The sequence below is a fragment of the Acanthochromis polyacanthus genome, chromosome 13 (genome assembly GCF_021347895.1).
Source record: "Acanthochromis polyacanthus isolate Apoly-LR-REF ecotype Palm Island chromosome 13, KAUST_Apoly_ChrSc, whole genome shotgun sequence".
NCBI classification, from domain to species: Eukaryota; Metazoa; Chordata; class Actinopteri; family Pomacentridae; genus Acanthochromis; species Acanthochromis polyacanthus.
Window position 1 is genome coordinate 38,084,221 of NC_067125.1, and position 20,895 is coordinate 38,105,115.

General features: G+C 38.2%; 1 protein-coding gene across 5 annotated transcripts in view; it reads right to left on the reverse strand.

The window, feature by feature from the left end:
* Positions 1-432: 432 nt before the first annotated feature.
* Positions 433-20,895, reverse strand: part of mcamb (melanoma cell adhesion molecule b) — a 57,101-nt gene continuing 36,638 nt past the window's right edge. Inside the window, exons 4-17 of one of the 5 annotated variants that reach the window (XM_022200956.2) lie at positions 18,167-18,237; positions 17,974-18,061; positions 17,704-17,883; positions 16,650-16,780; positions 16,274-16,409; positions 16,056-16,168; positions 15,199-15,340; positions 14,846-14,970; positions 11,841-11,982; positions 11,440-11,514; positions 9,973-10,005; positions 9,436-9,559; positions 2,972-3,083; positions 433-2,828 (exon numbers count right to left, since the gene is read on the reverse strand). In XM_022200956.2, the coding sequence (XP_022056648.2) occupies positions 2,826-2,828; positions 2,972-3,083; positions 9,436-9,559; positions 9,973-10,005; positions 11,440-11,514; positions 11,841-11,982; positions 14,846-14,970; positions 15,199-15,340; positions 16,056-16,168; positions 16,274-16,409; positions 16,650-16,780; positions 17,704-17,883; positions 17,974-18,061; positions 18,167-18,237 (1,475 nt within the window). In that variant the 3' untranslated portion in view covers positions 433-2,825. Of the gene's footprint in view, positions 2,829-2,971; positions 3,084-9,435; positions 9,560-9,972; positions 10,015-11,439; positions 11,515-11,840; positions 11,983-14,845; positions 14,971-15,198; positions 15,341-16,055; positions 16,169-16,273; positions 16,410-16,649; positions 16,781-17,703; positions 17,884-17,973; positions 18,062-18,166; positions 18,238-20,895 lie in introns of all 5 variants that reach the window. The other 4 variants (XM_022200955.2, XM_022200958.2, XM_022200957.2 and 1 more) reach the window with 4 other exon arrangements.

Below are 20,895 nucleotides of genomic sequence, written 5' to 3' on the forward strand. Positions count from 1 at the left end.
AGAGCCTGCTGCAGACTTCTGTTTCTGTCTACAGGACGGAGACCATGGAGCACTTTATTTACAGCTCTGTATTTTCCATGAATTTCCTGGGAAGCTTTCTGAAAAGAGGGTTTCAGTTTGGTGCTAATTCTAGGAAAATGTCTAATTATTTGAATTATAAAGTTTTCTCAACCCATATCAACAATCACACATTAATTATGTCATTGAAAGAAGATAAATGTCATAATTTTCATCTTGACCTGGCCTTTTCCAATAAATCCTGTAATCATTATTAAGTTATATACAGTAGCTCTTTCTGGGGAAATTGCCTAGAACATTTTAAAGATATGTTTGATTAAATTGCCAAAGTAATAAAAATAGAACATCTTTAACCCAAGTAATAAGTCGAGCTGTTTGAGGAACATTTTCTAAAGCAAACAGACACACTTTTCATTCTTTTCTCTTGCCAGTCAATCTTTATTTGGTATAATTTTCAAAAACTACAAACAATAAATGTGTTGGGAAATTGGTTTGACTGTCTCGAATGACATTAATTACAATGCTCTTTACAAATCCGAGGCTTGCAAATTCATTTAACAGAACTCAAAATCATTTAACAGTGGTATCTCTTAAAAACAGCAGAGAGAAAAACAAACTAACAGAGGGTTGGCAGGTATGTATGGCAGCTGCACAGAGCTGCTTGATTGTCTTCAGACTTATTTTGCATATGTGGAGTCACTGTCATTCCCCCTCCTCAGACGTCACATCCTGTAGTTACCAGTGTGAAGATCAGTTGTCATTACATGTAAGCGAGGAGCGGTCGTCAATTTAAGGCATCACGTCTGAGGGGGATTCTGTGTCTCTCTGGGCGCCAACAGATTATTTCAAGTTTCAGTCAAAACATGAAGTGATTCACTTATTAAACAGAAAACTGTCTTTTCCTTAAAACGAGGGCAACTTCATGCTGTGAACCATAATTAGCATGGACCAATAATCTGTTCTTCCCTCATCCTTCATTTAAAAAAAAAAAAAGTAGTGAGAGAAATATTTCCTTTACATACAGACACACACACACACACACGCGCGGACAAAATTACTGGTACCCCTCAGTTAATGAAAGAAAAACCCACCGTGGTCACAGAAATAATTTGAATCTGACAAAAGTAATAATAAATAAAAATTCTATGAAAATTAGCCAATAAAAATCAGACATTGCTTTTGAACCATGGTTGAACAGAATTATTTAAAAAAAAATAAACTCAAGAAACAGGCCTGGACAAAAATGATGGTATTCCTAGAGAAGACTGAAAATAATGTGACCATAGGGACATGTTCAATCAAAGTGTGTCCTCTAATTACCATCACAGGTGTCTACAAACTTTTAATCAGTCACTCGGCCTATTTATAGGGTTAAAGTAGTGACTGTGCTGTTTGGTGACATGGTGTGTACCACACTAGACATGGACCAGAGGAAGTGAAGGAGAGAGATGTCTCAGGAGATAGAAAATTATAGACAAGCTTGTTAAAAGTAAAGGCTATAAGACCATCTCCAAGCAGCTTGATGTCCCTGTGACTACAGCTGCACGTTATTCAGAAATTTAAGTCAGATTCAAATTATTTCTGTGATCATTGTGGGTTTTTCCATTCATTAACTGAGGGGTACCAACAATTTTGTCCACGTGTGTATAAGAAACAGCTGTTTCACATAAGAGAAACACAACAACACAACTGCAAGAATAACCTCAAAGAAATCAGTGCACTGAACATTAAATATAACCAACAGTACAAAATGTGGAGTTTTCTACATGGCTTTCAATGTAATTTGTAAGGCATCTGTAACTTGGCTGCTGGCAATAGTTGAACTAAAACACATGTAAAATATCAAAACTAAACTGATGGTCAGAAAATGCAGAGAGAAATACTAACAATGTTAACAGTTCTATGGCAAATCCTGAACAGACTATTCACCCGTCTCACAAAATATCCTCATTAATATACACAAGCTGGGGAGTGGAAAAGCTGAGAGTTAGATGTAGAGAAAAAAAATCAATGTCTGTGATTGATATGGGATTAAATGACCTCCAGGTTTGTTTTCGGTGCTAAAAGGTGAACATTTGGTGAGGCTGTTAAGTGGCTTTAGAGGTGAGGCTTTGCTGGAGCCTCAAAATTTCAGTGTACAGACTTAAGCAAAATAAGAAAAAGACAAAAAAAAAGTAAAAACACAACATCTACCTAAGCTCCCCTTTCTTTCTCTTAAAGAGTATCCAAATGAAAAAAAAATACTATCTGGTCATTTCTTTTTGGTTGTTTTTTTTTCTATTGTGTTATTTTAAATAAAGAAATATATACATAGATTATAATATGTACACTTGTTGAGCTGATTCAGGCTGCTCTTCAGTGATTGCTTTGCCTGAGGTGGTGCTTAGTTGGGTATAAAAACAGTCCCTGGTCAACTTTGTGCTCAGATTACTGTTCTATGGACAATCAGCAGTATACAAGGCTTGCAGTAACAAGAAGTGCGGGCTAAGGTTTGTCCTTGGTTTTTGAAGGTGAAAGATTTAGTAGCAGAGTCATGAGACGGAGCTGCATTCCAACAGAAACAGTGTGCTGTGGTGTGAAGGACGGTGAGCAAAAGCTGCAGCTTTGGAATAATTTGAGTCTCAGTCCTCCATCTTGACACTCACTGACAGATAACTGAGCGTTTCCATGACATTATTCTGGAAGAAGAAGCCAATCTGGAAGCTTGAAGGCATGAAGGTCTGAGCCTGAGAGGGAAGAATCGGAGCAGCTGTCTGTTTGCCTGCAGTCACCTCCTCACTTCTGTACGAGGAGGTACTCGATGCCCTTTACTACAAATCACACACATTAACACACACACAGAGGCAACGATGAAGAGAGGCTCAGAGGAGGATGTGTAAATATGATAATGGTGTAATAATCACACCAGTATTGTGTTTGGATAGAAGCACTTCAGTTGAGATTAGATATGTACCTGGTCGTTGGGTGGTTGTTTTTCTCCATTGACTCCAAGGAGAATGGCCTCCTCTGTGTTGTCGCTCTTCATCTCCACCACAATGTTATCTTTGTTGGACTTCTCTTTGGTGCTGTAATACAGAGAACATGCTCAAATTAGAAATACTGCTGTAAGCTATGCAACTGTGGAACCATAGCGAGTGATAAAGACTGGGAGATGATTCAATATCATTATGCACCCACTATCAGTGGAATCACATTGTGTTATCTATTTACAAAATGATGTATGTTTTGTATTTTTGAAGGTGGTCTTATAACAGTGGACGACAGATTAGCACATATTTACATGTTTTCTGCATCCTCCCTATTCTCCTTCTTGGACGTCCCTTCGTTCTGCCTCTAGTCATGCTGCTATAGGCCTATAGGCTGCTGGGGGACTTTTCTTGACGCACTGAGCCCTTCTCTATCTACCTTTACATTTAATATGTATACCGTTATTGCAGTACATTCACTCTGTTTCCCCCTGTGCTATTTCTCCGAGTGTCCCTGGTCCCAGAGCTGGATGCTTCAGATCTGCGGTTGATGTTCCACCAGCTGGTCCAGTCTCCACCATGTCCACTGTGGGATGCTGCTGCTGACCTTCCTCCAGCCCTCTGCTTCCAACTCCCTTTTTCCACCAGTCAACTCTGCATCGCCTTCACTATACTGTTATGCTAACTTACATACTGTTTGAATTTTACTGCTAGCTATATATGGAGTATGTTTAATGTCAGAGCCGTACATCATAAGAGTAAATTATGAGTCAGTTTTCAATGTTAGCTTATACTTTGTCTGTGTCACATATCCTGTCATACATGTATCCAAATGTGTGTTGTGTTTTCCTTGCTTTCCCACCCCTCCCTCTTCTCCCATCCCTCCCCCTTGCCCTCTTCTGTCCTTCTCAACCCGCCCGGCCAGCAGGCAGATGGGTCCCCCCTATATAGAGCCGGGTTCTGCTCGAGGTTTCTTCCCTGTTAAAAGGGTGTTTTTCCTTGCCACTGTCGCCTTTGGGCTTGCTCTGGGGGTCAGGCATATGGGTTCTGTAAAGCGTCTTGAGACGAGTTGACTGTAATTGACGCTATATAAATAAAATTGAATTGAATTGAATTGAATTGAATTATTCTGCTAAATACTATATCAAAAAAAGCACGTGTTTTCATCATATGGCATGTTTTTAAGACATGTTGAGAAAAAAAAATCGCATTTTTTTTCGACATATGATACTATGGCATTTTTTTTGGACAAAATTCATGATGATTGTTTTCTTTCAAAGAAAATTGTTCTATAGTGTTTTACACGGCCTACTTTACATTATTTCATCATATGGCATGTTTTTACGACATGTTGAAAAAAATCAAATTTTTTTTCGACATACTATACTATGGCGGTTTTTTTGGACAAAATTCATGATGATTTTTTTTTTCCAAAGAAAACTGTTCTATAGTGTTTTACACGGCCTACTTTACATTACTTTATCATATGGCATGTTTTTACAACATGTTGAAAAAAAAAAATCGCATTTTTTTCTACATACTATACTATGGCATTTTTTTTGGACAAAACTCATGATGATTGTTTTTTTTCAAAGAAAACTGTTGGGTAGTGTTTTTCATGGCCTACTTTACATTATTTTATCATATGGCATGTTTTTAATGACATGTTGAAAAAAATTGCATTTTTTTCGACATGTTGAAAGTATTGCAATTTTTTGACATAGTATACTATGGTGGTTTTTTTTTTTTTTTGGACTAAATTCATGATGATTTTTCCCCAATGAAAACTGCTCTATGGTGTTTTTTCTGGAAAGTGATGTATGTTTTGTATTTTTGAAGGTGGTCTTATAACAGTGGACAACAGATTAGCACATATTTACATGTTTTCTGCATCCTCCCTATTCTGCTAAATACTATATCAAAAAAAGCACGTGTTTTCATCATATGGCATGTTTTTAAGACATGTTGAGAAAAAAAAAAATCGCATTTTTTTTCGACATACCATACTATGGCATTTTTTGGGACAAAATTCATGATGATTGTTTTCTTTCAAAGAAAATTGTTCTATAGTGTTTTTCACGGCCTACTTTACATTATTTCATCATATGGCATGTTTTTAAGACATGTTGAAAAAAAATCGCATTTTTTTTCGACACACTATACTATGGCGTGTTTTTTGGACAAAATTCATGATGATTTTTTTTCCAAAGAAAACTGTTCTATAGTGTTTTACACGGCCTACTTTACATTATTTCATCATATGGCATGTTTTTAAGACATGTTGAAAAAAAAAATCGCATTTTTTTTTTTACATAGTATACTATGGCGTGTGTTTTGGACAAAATTCATGATTTTTTTTCAAGAAAACTGTTCTATAGTGTTTTACACGGCCTACTTTACATTATTTCATCATATGGCATGTTTTTACGACATGTTGAAAAAAATCAATTTTTTTTTCGACATAGTATACTATGGCGTTTTTTTGGACAAAACTCATGATGATTGTTTTTTTTCAAAGAAAACTGTTGGGTAGTGTTTTTCATGGCCTACTTTACATTATTTTATCATATGGCATGTTTTTAACGACATGTTGAAAAAAATTGCATTTTTTTCGACATGTTGAAAGTATTGCAATTTTTTTGACATAGTATACTATGGTGGTTTTTTTTTTTTGGACTAAATTCATGATGATTTTTTCCCCAAAGAAAACTGCTCTATGGTGTTTTTTCTGGAAAGTGATGTATGTTTTGTATTTTTGAAGGTGGTCTTATACACACGTGGACAAAATTGTTGGTACCCCTCAGTTAAAGAAGGAAAAACCCACAATTCTCACTGAAATCACTTGAAACTCACAAAAGTAACAATAAATAAAAATTTAGTGAAAATTAAATAATCAAAAACAGCCATTACTTTTGAATTGTTGATTAACATAATTATTTAAAAAAACAAACTAATGAAACAGGCCTGGACAAAAATGATGGTACCTCTATAAAAGATTGAAAACTATTTGACCAGAGTGACATGATTAACTCAGGTGTGTCATTTAATTGACATCACAGGTGTTTCCAAACTCATAATCAGTCAGTCTGCCTATTTAAAGGGAGACAAGTAGTCACCCTGCTGTTTGGTGAAAAGGTGTGTACCACACTGAACATGGACAACAGAAAGCGAAGGAGAGAATTGTCCCAGGACATCCGAAAAAAAAATTATAGACAAACATCTTAAAGGTAAAGGCTATAAGACCATCTCTAAACAGCTTGAAGTTCCTGTGACAACAGTGGCTCATATTATTCAGAAGTTCAAGACCCACGGGACAGTAGCCAACCTCCCTGGACGTGGCCGCAAGAGGAAAATTGATGACAAATTGAAGAGACGGATCGTTGGAATTGTATCCAAAGAGCCCAGAGCAACCTCCAAAGAAATGAAAGGTGAACTCCAAGGCCAAGGTACATCAGTGTCAGATGGCACCATTCGTCGTTGTTTGAGCCAAAGTGGACTTCATGGGAGACGACCAAGGAGGACACCACTGCTGAAAAAAACTCATAAAAAAGCCAGACTGGAATTTGCAAAAATGCATGTTGACAAGCCACAAAGCTTCTGGGAGAATGTCCTTTGGACAGATGAGACCAAACTGGAGCTTTTTGGTAAGGCACATCAACTCTATGTTCATTGACTCAAAAACCAAGCATACGAAGAAAAGAACACTGTCCCTACGGTGAAACATGGAGGAGGCTCAGTAATGTTTTGGGGCTGCTTTGCTGCATCTGGCACAGGGTGTCTTGAAAGTGTGCAAGGTACGATGAAATCTGAAGACTATCAAGGCATTCTGGAGAGAAATGTGCTGCCTAGTGTCAGAAAGCTTGGTCTCAGTCGCAGGTCATGGGTCTTCCAACAGGACAACGATCCAAAACACACAGCCAAAAACACCCAAGAATGGCTGAGAGAAAAGCGTTGGACTATTCTAAAGTGGCCTTCTATGAGCCCAGATCTGAATCCCATTGAACATATGTGGAAGGAGCTGAAACATGCCATTTGGAGAAGACACCCATCAAACCTGAGACAACTGGAGCTGTTTGCTCATGAGGAGTGGGCCAAAATACCTGTTGACAGCTGCAGAACGCTCATTGACAAATACAGAAATCATTTAATTGCAGTGATTGCCTCAAAAGGTTGTGCAACAAAATATTAAGTTATGGGTACCATCATTTTTGTCCAGCCCTATTTCATTAGTTTGTTTTTTTAAATAATTATGTTAATCAACAATTCAAAAGTAATGGCTGATTTTGATTATTTAATTTTCACTAAATTTTTATTTATTGTTACTTTTGTGAGTTTCAAGTGATTTCAGTGAGAATTGTGGGTTTTCCTTCTTTAACTGAGGAGTACCAACAATTTTGTCCACGTGTGTAACAGTGGACAACAGATTAGCACATATTTACATGTTTTCTGCATCCTCCCTATTCTGCTAAATACTATATCAAAAAAAGCACGTGTTTTCATCATATGGCATGTTTTTAAGACATGTTGAGAAAAAAAAAATCGCATTTTTTTTCGACATATGATACTATGGCATTTTTTTGGGACAAAATTCATGATGATTGTTTTCTTTCAAAGAAAATTGTTCTATAGTGTTTTTCACAGCCTACTTTACATTATTTCATCATATGGCATGTTTTTAAGACATGTTGAAAAAAATTTGCATTTTTTTCGACACACTATACTATGGCGTGTTTTTGGACAAAATTCATGATGATTTTTTTTTCCAAAGAAAACTATTCTATAGTGTTTTACACGGCCTACTTTACATTATTTTATCATATGGCATGTTTTTACAACATGTTGAAAAAAAAAATCGTATTTTTTTCGACATACTATACTATGGCGGTTTTTTTGGACAAAACTCATGATTGTTTTTTTCAAAGAAAACTGTTGGGTAGTGTTTTTCATAGCCTACTTTACATTATTTTATCATATGGCATGTTTTTAACGACATGTTGAAAAAAAATCGCATTTTTTTCGACATGTTGAAAGTATTGCAATTTTTTTGACATAGTATACTATGGTGGGTTTTTTTTTTTTTTGGACTAAATTCATGATGATTTTTTCCCCAAAGAAAAATGCTCAATGGTGTTTTTTCTGGAAAATGATGTATGTTTTGTATTTTTGAAGGTGGTCTTATAACAGTGGACAACAGATTAGCACATATTTACATGTTTTCTGCTTCTTCCCTATTCTACTCCATACTATATCAAAAAAGCATTTGCATTACAGTGTTTTACAATGGCTCTGGTTTGATTTATCTAGAATCAACACACTCTAAATGTCCACAAAAAGCTAAACGTCTCATTTTGGCCCACAAATCCCCTGCAGTATTGCACACAAACTGAAAACATATACAGAGAATTGGGTCAAAACATCTTTATCTGAACACCACAACAAAAAAGCAAAGTTGATCACAGAATTTTAAAGGTGCTGTATGTGACTTTTAGATCCACCTGGTGTAGCGCTAAAGCATCTCAGATCAAAACAAACAGGCATACTGTAACACCTCCCTTCACGTTTAATTTATACCCAGAAAGGCTGCGTACACGAAAATTAACAAGAAAGAATCCAGTCACAAGACTTGGCTGTCATCCTATTTAATGCTATCTTCATTTGTGTAGTGTCTGTTCCACTGTGGTCTGAACAGACATAGTGAAGAACAAGAAGTAGAGAAGAGATGTGAAACAGCAGTACAGACTTTCACACTGAGCTAAGAGGAAATTAGTGCATATAAATTTAGTATAATAACATATTTTGGTTTAAAATTATTTGGGTTTTGGGGCATTGGCTGATGCACTTTCCTTTTCACAGCGGGATGTGGGAGGTCGCTCACAGCCTGTTTATATGCAGGGAGTTTCAAAGGGAGGGACTCACATGCACAAAGATGCACCAATATCCACGTGAACAAATTGGCCTCAGAAACATAAAAATAAATACAAACTCAGACTGCAACACATAAAGTGAGCATTATGTCATTCTCTGCTAAGGAAGTCATTGTTTGACTCACTTTTTATACAGCAGAAGGTAGTTTGCTGCTATATTAATGCTCTGTGTACCTTTAATCATTTTTAAAAAATCTTGTTTTCTTAAAATAAAAATACAAAAGACAATGGACACTTTTGGGATTTTAAATATGTAATTAAAAAAGTGCAATTTGTTACACAGAAGTCAGTAGTTCCAAGAATGCAGAGTACATCCTGGATTCACTGGATTCCAGGTGATTATAAGTTGACAACTTACCACTTCATTTAGTGTTTTGTACTAAACTGCACTTTGGATAAAGGACTTTGCATCTCTGTTGTGAAAACTGAGCCATCACGAAGCTATGAAATTAATTTCCCCCACACCTTATTCTTTAATATGTCCTTTTATTTTATATATATTCTGTGTTATTACATCTTGTACTTACAGGTCTTGCTTGCCGGACCGGCCGCAGAGCTTTCCCTTTTTGTAGAGGAAGTAGAGCACACTCCCCAGAATGGCCAGAAGAAGGATGCAGATAATGATGACCGCAATGATAACACCATTGCCCTCTGGTGGGGAAGAGGCACAAACACATCCACAGCGTTACTCTGTGCTGCTGGATTATGAGTGAGATGACAGCAGCAGAGTCTGACAGAGGTGAAGTACGGTAGAAAGAAAGTGTAGCACGAGCATCATTCACGTGACCTAAACCTGGCAACCGAAAGAAAGGAAGGTGCAAAGTTGTTCAGGACTGAGGAGGAGAGGTGTGCTCTTACAACGGCATGACAACATGCACAGAAAGAGGGAAAGGGGATGAACAATTCAGTGATGATTTTGATGCTTTGTTCATCGGGGGAGAGGGAGTCTCGTGAATGCTGGGAGACGCGACAGCGAGGGAGATGCTTTGGCGGAGAAGTGGAAGGAAGCTTTTTTTTGTGCCTTTGCATAAAGGTGGGAGACTGCAGCAACGTGACATACAAACCTTTCTTGATTTTCTTGGGTGGGATAGGTGTTGCTGTTTTGATTGAGAAAAACCAAATGAGCAGTTATCAGTGGGATGCAGTAAATAACTCATATCATCAGGCCACACACACACACACGTTTGTTTTTCTATACCGGTGGGGACTTACCATTGACTCCCATTCATATCTAACTCCTAACCCTTACCCTAACCATTACCAAATCAATGCCTAACCCTAAACAAACGTTTTTGCACTTTTACATTTTTTATTAACAACAATATGGCCAAGAAAACAGTGTTGCCACCCGTGGGGACCTCATTTTAGGTCCCCACCGTAAGACAAGTCCCCACCTTTATAGCAAATAGTCAGGTCAACACACACACACACACACACACACACACACACACACACACACACACACACACACACACACACACACACACACACACACACACACACACACACACACACACACACACACACACACACACACACACACACACACACACACACACACACACACACACACACAGGTGGTCTACTTCCACAGAGGCCTGAATAAATGTTTAATTTAAGAGAATCCTAACTGTGATTTGAAGCTAAATATCTAATCAGATATGCAAACTGTGGTCAGCAGCACAACACAGCAGCCCTGTTTAATCTCAGAAATATCAACCCAGAACAGTTTTCCTCTGAGGGGCTGGAAAATTGCTGGCATTGACATACAGATAGAGAGAGGAGGAAGAAAGAGGAGAAACACAAGGCAGCGCCATAATGGGAGTCAGGAGGCTTCCTCTGAGTGCAGTTAAAGCATTAGCTCCTTCGTTGAGTCACACTGATGCATGTGTGCGTTTGTGGTTGTGTAACGTGTACGTATCTGCAGGCCTTAACAGAACTCATAACACTGTTCTTTCTAGAAGGTGGCTAGGACATTTCATGATTATCTAATTTAATTGATCTTTTTTAGGAAGTAGAAACCTTCTCTTGTATTTTCACATAACATGTAAATATTCATTCATATTTATAGGCCCCCCCAAAAAAGTTTCATCATGTAAAGACTTAACAAGCAGAAAATAACAGCGGCGCCAACAAATGAGTCAATAAGACGCCTCGCAGTGGTACCAGACTTCAGTGATAAAACCCATTAAAATCAGAAATGCCCCGTAGAAACCACAGGATTTTAATCAGAGCAAACACAAACCAAAACTGCTGTAATGACCCAACAGTTATGCCTTTGTGGTACCTGCGAGAGCCTTCTAAGTTTTCCTTTGTGGCTCTCATTCTTTCTGTCTAACTCACAGAAAACAGGCACCGGGCAACTAAATGAAAAAGAAGTCTATAAACCATGTAACACGGAATGTGCAGACAGTTAACTTCTCTGACTCCTGAAGTATCATCTCGCCCTCTCAATCGAGATTTTTCATTTCATTTTACTGTTTGTTGTTGATTTGGTTCGAGCGGTGCAGGTGCAGTCAGACGGGTCTTACCTGGAACATGGGAAATTGTTGTTGAAATGGTTGTTGTGGCTGTTGTGGTTGTAGTAGTGGTGTTGTTGTGTGTAACTGAAAGCAGGTAGAGGGCACAGAAGGGAGGACACTCCTTGTTACCACAGTGGGGGAGGAGGGGTGCACATTTAACAGCAACACAGCTTCACATTGTCTTGTTGGAAACAGCAACAAATATACATTTAAATGACCAGAATCACAGGCAACACCATACAGCGGCACATGACAGAGCTCAAGGCCTTCAGGACGAAAGAAAAATAAACAAAGACAAAGAAGACGGGGAGGAACAGAAGGGGTTGGAGGGGAAGTGAACAAATGGAGACAAACACACAAACAGCAAGACAAAGAGCACAAACAGGAAATGTGAGCAGCGGGGAACTCACTGGCTTTGATGCTGAAGGTCACCGCCTCAGTGCCGTGCTCGTTGGTGGCGTTGCAGAAAACGGTCATGTCAGATGTGACCTTGACGCTGACGACACTTTCAGCGCTCTCCTCGGTCACGGTTTGAGGTGTTGTACTGATGTTCTGCAACAAGCACACAGTTAAAGACACAGAGGACAGCAGGCCCACCAGCACACAAGTCAGAGTCGAACAACTGAGCACAACTCTGATATATCCTGAAAAAAGGTGCATCGTCTTTCTGAAATTCACCTAAACCAACCATGAACAGCAGCTTTCTCAGGCCGGCGAGTTTTTTCTTTTATAAACACAGAACACAAATTATCTGAATCCGATCTGTATTATGAAAGTTTTTACGTTTAATCCTCTGAACATCTAACAGTTGCTGGGCAATTTTTTGTTCCTGCACGGGTATTATCAACACTGAACAATAAAGTGGCTCTCCATACTCTGATATTTCACCTGTTTAACTTAGATTTGGTTAATTTTCGCAATGGAATGGCACATCACAGATGAGTTGATTGAGGACCATTGGAGAGTTGAAAATCTAATGTATGAATTAGGAAAAATAAAAAGACCTCCAATCAACATGCACAACATATTTGCAAGTCCCCTCGGGTGTTATCAATGAGAGAAAAATGGTGATTCTGCATACTATTTCCAGTTTCTACTTCCATTTCTAATTTGTTCCTATACTTGTCTTGCATCTACTCTGTGTTAACACAAAAAAAAAAAAAAAAATCGCTAAATTTTTGTCACATAACTAAGCCACAGCTGAGTTATTGTTGGGTTTATGGAGCAGAAGTTTATGTTTTTTACGGAATCTGGTAAAAGCAAACAGGTAATGTTTGCAAAAAAACGTAATGAGACAAGCAGAATTACATGATTTTGATGAACTATCCTGATTTTAAGCTTATATTTTCCCCCAACAAAACGGCAGATCACAGATGAATTGTTTGAGGACTGTCAGAAAAGTGAAAATCTCGTGATTGTTTTGGTTTTTCCAGTTTCTGGTTCTGACAAATGGACCACAGCTGGGTTTTGGGGGGTTTAAAAGGTCACATCACATGGGGGAATGGATAGAAATCATTGCAATGCATTGAGCAGCATAACTGAACAAAATTTCATGGCAATCCATTCAGTAGTCGCTGATATTTCAGTTTGGACGAAAGTGGTTGACTGATCAACACGGTCATTCACAGAGTCAACCTGCTCGTGCTGAAAAAAACACTTCAACTTAAATTATAACGTCTCAGTCAGGTAAATTACTATACCTGCAGTGACGTACCAATTACACGTCACCATTAATGGCTTTTAAATAAATAAATAAATAAAAAATATCTGTTGTGTTGTAGGTCACATATTCTAACTAGAAAAGCACTCAGAGAGCGCAGTACTCTGCCAAGGCTGCTCAGTTGACGCATCATTTCCAACGGATAAGGTATTTAATAAAAATGACCTTGCACTGAGCACAGGTAGGTGTGGATTATGTATGGATACCGAACTCTGTGTAAAATACTTTTATAAAGATCGGTTGATCAGTTCATCACTTTTGGCAAGCCTGCGACGTTGTTTTTTTGTTTTTACACATTTTGGATGACATACTAAACTATGACATTTTTTGGGTCCTTTTGTTTTGGTTTTATTCAGTAGGTAAGTAGACAGGAAAACAGAGACAGCCTGCAGTAAAGAGCCACAAGATGGAATTGAACCTGCATCTCTGACATAGTCCTGTTTATGAATCACCCTCTCAACCAGTTGAGCTACCTGTGCACCTGTTTCATATTTGTTGGACGACATACTAAACTATGACGTTTTTGTCACATTTTGGCGGTTTTTTTGGACATGATGATTTTTTTTCAAAGAAAATAGTTTTTTAGTGTTTTTCATGGCCTATTTTACATTATTTCATCATATGGCATGTTTTTACGATATGTTGAAAAAAAAATCACATTTTTTTCGACATAGTATACTATGACGTTTTTTTTTTGACAAAATTCATGATGATTTATTTTTCAAAGAAAACTGCTCTATAGTGTTTTTCACGTGTTACTTTACATTATTTCTTCATATGGCATGTTTTTGCAACATGTTGTACCTTCAAGTACCCCCATTTGAGAACCGCTGTAAACTATGACATGCTTTGGTCACATTTTGGACGACATACTAAACTATGACATTTTTTTTTTTGTTTGTTTGTTTTTTTACACATTTTGGACGACATACTAAACTACGACATTTTTTTATTTTATTTTTTTTTACACATTTTGGACGACACACTAAACTATGATATTTTTGTCACATTTTGGACGACATACTAAACTATGATATTTTTGTCACATTTTGGACGACATGCTAAACTATGACATTTTTTTTATTTTTTTTTCACATTTTGGACGACATACTAAACTATGACAATTTTATTTTTTTTTTTTACACATTTTGGACGACATAATAAACTGACAATTTTTTATTTATTTTTTTTTACACATTTTGGACGACATACTAAACTATGAAATTTTTATTTTTTTTTCACACATTTTGAATGACATACTAAACTACGACATTTTTTGGTGACATTTGGGACAACACACTAAACTATGAAGTTTTCATCACATTTTGGAGGACATAGTAAACTGTGACTTTGACGTCATGGTTACAGCGACAACGTGCCGGCAGCTATATCTGACAATGGGAAATACTTAACAAAGCTGTGAATCCAGACTATAAGCCACATCACTGAAAATTTAATGAGGTGGTCCTCGTGTCATTTCTGGCTTTCCCTGAAAATTTCATCCAAATCCGTTAGTCCGTTTTTGAGTAATGTTTCACACAGACAGACAGACAGATTCACAGACAGACAGATGCCGATCGTCACATAACTAAGCCGTGGCGGAGTAACAAAATGACATTGTCATCATGGACCTGATAACTGACACTACAGGGACAATCTAGTGAACGTAGAATGACAGACTTCCCTCTGCTGTACCTTTCCATCAGTGTTGGTCCAGGTAATTTCGGGAACCGGAAAGCCTCTGACCTTGCAGCTCAGGTCAACTGTACTCTCAAAAGTCTCTATCGCTTTGAAGTCCTCCCCTATGATCTCTGGTGGGCCTACAGAGAGATGAGTGACAAAAAAATAACCCTCTGATTAGCAGCACATCACACACACTGACTATACCTTCCTTAAAAAATAAAGCCATAACGACACAAAATTAAGAACTCAGCATAAACTTTGTATGAACCCACAATTAAAACTGAAATTATACATTACAGAACAGACTGGCCTTTGATCTGAAAGCAATGCAGCATTTAGCCTACAGTGTCTGTAATCGGACTCACCCTGGACATAAACACGAAGTGTGCCGCTGGTTTCCATTCCCTCCATGTCAGGAACAGTCACTTTACACGTATACGTCCCTGCGGTGTCAAATGTAGCGTCTTGGAGGGTCAAAATGTGACCCTTCGCGACCACCTTTTCATCCTGCATGCCATGACAGAAAAAGCACAATTAACTCACAGACTGATGTGAACATCTAGAAATGAAACAGAGGTTACCAGTGTGATAGCTTTTGGACTCTAACAGGAAACAGTCGTCATCAATCAATGCAGCTGCTGCTACTTCTCTGCCACTGTGCTCATCAAGCTTCTGTGTAAGGATCAAGTGACTATCAGCCTGACAATTATCAGGCCCAATATTCTGCATTTTTTAGATTATTGGTATCATTATTTCTATTCATCAATTATTGATAACAATAAATCAAATGCACTAGTTTGGCTCCAGTACAGCCGGCTCACTTTGTCTGAAGTCACTTTGAGGTCTCAAGCGATGTCCTGCCCACAGCATGGTCTGACTGGCTGTTATATGTAGCAGGTAACAGCCAATTAGACAATGAAAGCTAAGTATACAGACAGAGACAGATGAGCACATTTGCAAAGCAAAGCAGCTCCAGTGAGTTCATTCATTCTTTTTATTTCATTCATTTTACAAATGAACGAAGTAAATAAACATACAAACATATAAAACATTTCATGCATATTGGTTCCAAATATCAGTTACTGGTCTTTTTTTATTGCCAACAATTGTTATCAGTATCCAAATTGGAAAGATCGATCCCTGCTTGTGTGTAGACGCTATCTAGTTTTGTACATGCACGTTGATTCATTTGTGTAATTGTGCTGCAGTGTTTTTGTGTGACCTTAAGCCAAGTTGTTTCTGTCTTGAGAGAAGCGACGGCATTGCAGGTGGCGTTCAGTTCCTCTCCTTGGTAAACCTCATTCTTTTCTGATATCACATTAGCCCGACTGAGATCTGCACAAACAAATACAGGGTAAAGAGAAAAAATCTAACAGACAACCTATGCGTAAAACTTTATTATAGCCATAATCATAAATCATTGCAGTGCATTTTCCTTACAGTTGACAAATAGAGAGGTATTCGCTGAGATTTCCTCCCCGGTGTCCATGTCCATAGAGGAGCACTCGTAAACGCCGCTGTTCTGACGGGTTACATTTTCCAGCACCAACATGTTGGTATCCCAAGTCTTGCCATCCTACAGACATCCACAGTAATCTCAACATATACACACAACTTTCAACTCATCATGAATAAGAAGTCTTTACAGGGCTCGGGAAAATGAAAAAGACTGTGTGATGCAGTTAAAAGTTGCCAAACAGCCACTAATGGATTCTGTGCTGATTTTGTTTTCTTCAATAAATAGAGAAAGTAAACCCTAATTTTGCTGCTGTCTTTGGCACATGAATCATGAAAGCAAAAGCGTTCATTTTCTTACTAGCAAGTGCTTGATTGTAAAGGACTCTATCTGAGGATTCCCGTTGCCACTGCAATGAAGCTCAATCGTGTCTCCTTCCTTGATTCGGCCCTTTGGTGACTCAACCCAAATATTTACTGCCGTGGAGGGGTCTGAAACGGAGAGAGGAATTCAAGGTCAGCCCACAAACCTGAACTTTTATAGCAAGATAGCAGGTTGTAGGTTAATGCGATGTCTAAAAACACTCTAGCTACAGAGCTTCTGGCTCAATCAACAACAGTGAGTTGGATGTCCTGAGCGTCTAAAGGCATAATGCCCTCCTGATTAAACGTCCCTGAAGTTACAGACAAGCAACTCCAAGGCCAAATCTAACAGAAACTTTGAGCAGGAATGGGATTTCATTTTGTTTTAGGTCAAAATCACATTGTAGAATTTTCTTCACTTCAGACAGATAGTTAGTTTATCACCTGAACTTGAATCATTTGCTACTTAGCAGCATCTTCAGGTTGAGTCCTGAGCTCCATCATGGCTGTCAGGATATTTTTATTTTACTGTTGGTAAAGTAGAAGTTAGATTATTATCACACATGGAATTGTCACTGTTTAGGAAAACCTAAACAATCTAGGATTTTATGTATTTGGACAGTTTGATAAGCTGCTATTGGTGTAGATTGTTTTTCATTTGTTTATTAATGCATTAATATGTACTGTTAAATCCCACATGTATGACAAATGTTCACTGTTGTGGGTATCTGAATGAAGTTGTGAGGAAGACTAACATAAAAGTGGCTTATGAGTAAATGTCTAAAATGTCTTCACTTTAACAGAGCGATGAAGCCAACGATGTTACATATCCTATGTCTGCAAGAGGCTTAATATGCTTTAATATTAGAAAATAGTGCACTTCCAGCTTTGTGAGACACTTTGAGGGCCATTTCCTGTTTCAGCATTACCCACTAAACACAAACAAGCACTAGAAAGAAAGGCTTTTTTTTAGTTTGGTGTTGAAGAACTTCACAGAGCTGCATCACTGCAACTGAAACGGTCTTTGTGATATTTCAACTTGAGAAGCTCACAGTTGACAGTGATGTTAATCCGGACGGTTTCAGTCATCATCGTTTCTCCAGGAACAAAGTAGGTGACTTCGCAGTAGAATTGAGCATCTTTGTCCTCCTTCTTCACCTTCATTCTCAGCTCACTCGTGACCGAGTACAGACCACTGGATTCAACGGTGGTTCTGGACATCACGTCCACCACTGGAAGACACAAACAAACAACACTATTAAACCACATTAGGCACAAACTAAAACAGCAAAGTGCATTACACAAAGGTCTGTCTGCCTCACCATCTTGATAACTGTGAAGTGGAGTGTTGCCTTTGTACCAAGTGATGTTTGGCTTGGGGTATCCATTTTTAACTTCGCAAGACCCAATCTGTGGGAGGGAAGGAAGAGAAATGAGTCAAAGAATAAAGCTGTAGCCCCACTGGGATTTTAGAATTGTTAAACGTTCGATGGTCATGACTCCGACTTTGCTCACCACGGACGGATGATGTTCGCTGACAGAGATTCCTGTTTGCACACCCTCAATCGTGGGTTGGCTTGGTGCTTCTGCAGAGGAATTAAAAAAACATACATTCCCTCAGGAACACTGATGTCATCTGGCAGCCAACAACTGGCAGTTTTAAACGGAGAAAAGCAGTTGAAGAGTCAATTGAAACAATGTAAAAACATAAGCACGTTATATTTTCAATGTTGATGTTTTTTCTTGTGAGGATTTAAAGTGTCATTTGAAGTCTTATTATAAGCACTGAAAGGAGAGAAGGTACTACTTACGTGTAACAATTTAAGCAGTTTTGAGTTTAACAGCTGAGCTTATTTGAAAAGTTGAAGTTTACTAGTTACTGAAAGCAGTTTAACACACGGAAGTGTCAATTGAATAAAAAAAAAAAGAGACATCAAACAGAGGTGGTCAGACTAGGAAATACATTTAAGCTGAAGGAAGGGCTGAGGCCAGTTAAACTGTGTAAACTAAAAGCAGCTGAAATTTTACTGAGGTGTGACACATAAGAGCAGTTGGACCATCAGATAAGAAAAAAAAAAATCAATGTTAAGTCTCTTCCACATGTATATGGGGTGTTTTAAAACATTTTTTTTCTTTCATGGGTCTCAAAAAAATCTTTGTCCAAATTAAAATGTAAAATTAAAGTTGAAGCTAAACAGGTTAAGCGGGTGAACCAAGTATAGGGGCTGGTCTCAGACACAGCAGGCCGGGTTCGATTCCCGCTCGCGCGGCCCTTTGCTGCATGTCTTCTCCCTCGTTTCCTGTCAATCTCTCTACACTGCACCTATCTAATAAAGCCAGAAAACGGCCAAAAAAAATAATACTTTAAAAAAAGATCCTTCTAACCAACAAGCACCGATAAAACCCTAAGGTTGTTGCTAGAGGTACGGACCCGTACCCGTAGCCTGTCGACTACGGATACGGCACTTGCCATTTGCCAATCAGATACGCGAGATCTGGTCACGTGACTCCCGGTAGACGCTAGCGGTACGGACCCGTAGCATCGGTACTACAGGTACGGACCCTAAACCTGACCCTAACATTAACCCTAACCTTAACCTTTGCTTACCTTTCAACAGTTTGCAGTGGTTAGCAGCTTCTTGACTCGCGAGACTCACGTACGGGTCCGTATCTGTCTGGCAAATGGAAAGTGCCGTACCCGTAGCCTGTGGGCTACGGATGCGGGTCCGTATCTGTAGACACTACCTAACCGTAAAGTAATATTGACCAATCAGAAGCTAGAAATAAAGCTATTACTATTACTGGTTTTGTTAAGCTATCAACAAAAGTGTATTGAGGAAAGATGGAACTAAAGTGAAGTTATTCATTAAAATAATTTATTGGTAAAAGTCCTATTAGCAAAGTAAACATCTGCAATATTCTAGCCACAGCTGCCAATGCACACTCTACGTCACAATTGTCCCTGTCTACATGCCAGCATAGCATATGGAGCTTCTGAATTTCTTCACCCTGGAAAGAGCGTTCAGGGATGTCTTTGTTTGTGAGTGAACGAAAGGTACAAACGCATGGAAAAAGCTGTTTTCAAAAATACCTGTCTACTTTTAGGCAAGTAATAGAAATGTTAGTTAAAGTGTATTTTAATAGAGAGTGGATTTATTCATCTGTTGTTTTAAAAGTAACAAGTCATGTTGCCCAAAATGTGACACTGTGTGATAGAGGATAGAGCAGCAGTTCTCAAATGGGGGTACGAATACCCCTGGGGGTACTTGAAGGTATGCCAGGGGGTACGTGAGATTAAAAAAAAAAAAAAAAACATTAAAAACTAGAAAAGCACTCGGAGAGCGCATACCTCCGCCATGCCGTTTGTCTGTCCGTCTGTGTGTGTGTCTGTGTGTGTCTGTCTGTCTGTTAACAGCATAACTCAGAAAGTCATGGACGGATTTTCACCAAATTTTTACAGGATATCCAGAAGAGCAAGAGTAAGAATCGATTAGATTTTGGAGGTGATCCGAATCACCGTCTGGATCCAGGAATTTTTTGAAGGTCGAAGGACAATTGAGAGATGGCCGCCAGGCCATCTCTCAATTGGACAGAGAAATCTAATCAATTCTTACTCTTGCTCTTCTGGACATCCTGTAAAAATTTGGTGAAAATCCGTCCATGACTTTTTGAGTTATGCTGTTAACAGACAAACAGACACACACACACACACACACACAGACACACACACAGACGGACAGACAAAAACTCCGGTGATTACATAACCTCCTGGCGGAGGTAACTAGCAACAATTCAAAAATCCTTTATAAAATATATTTATTCAATAATTTTTCAACAAATGAAAGCTCATAAACTGAATTTCATATCAAGTAGGCCATTCCATTTTATTACCATGAACCCAGTTGATGGAAGAGTTTAGACAAAAGAGTTTATTTTTTAAAATTCTGTTGAACCACGGTTCAAAAGCAATGTCTGATTTTCACCGGTTAATTTTCATAGAATTTATTTATTTTTTTTAACTTTTGTCAGATTCAAATTATTTCTGTGACCATTCTGGGTTTTTCCTTTCATTAACAGAGGGGTACCAATAATTTTGTCCACGTGTGTAAGAGGACACTTAACGTTTATGATTATTTCTGTGTAGAAATCTTTATTTACAGTTGAATCAATTATTTATTTTCAAGAAGTTTTTAGGTCTTTTTCTCCAAGTAGTTGAAGAAAGACCACTACAAATTAGCATTTTT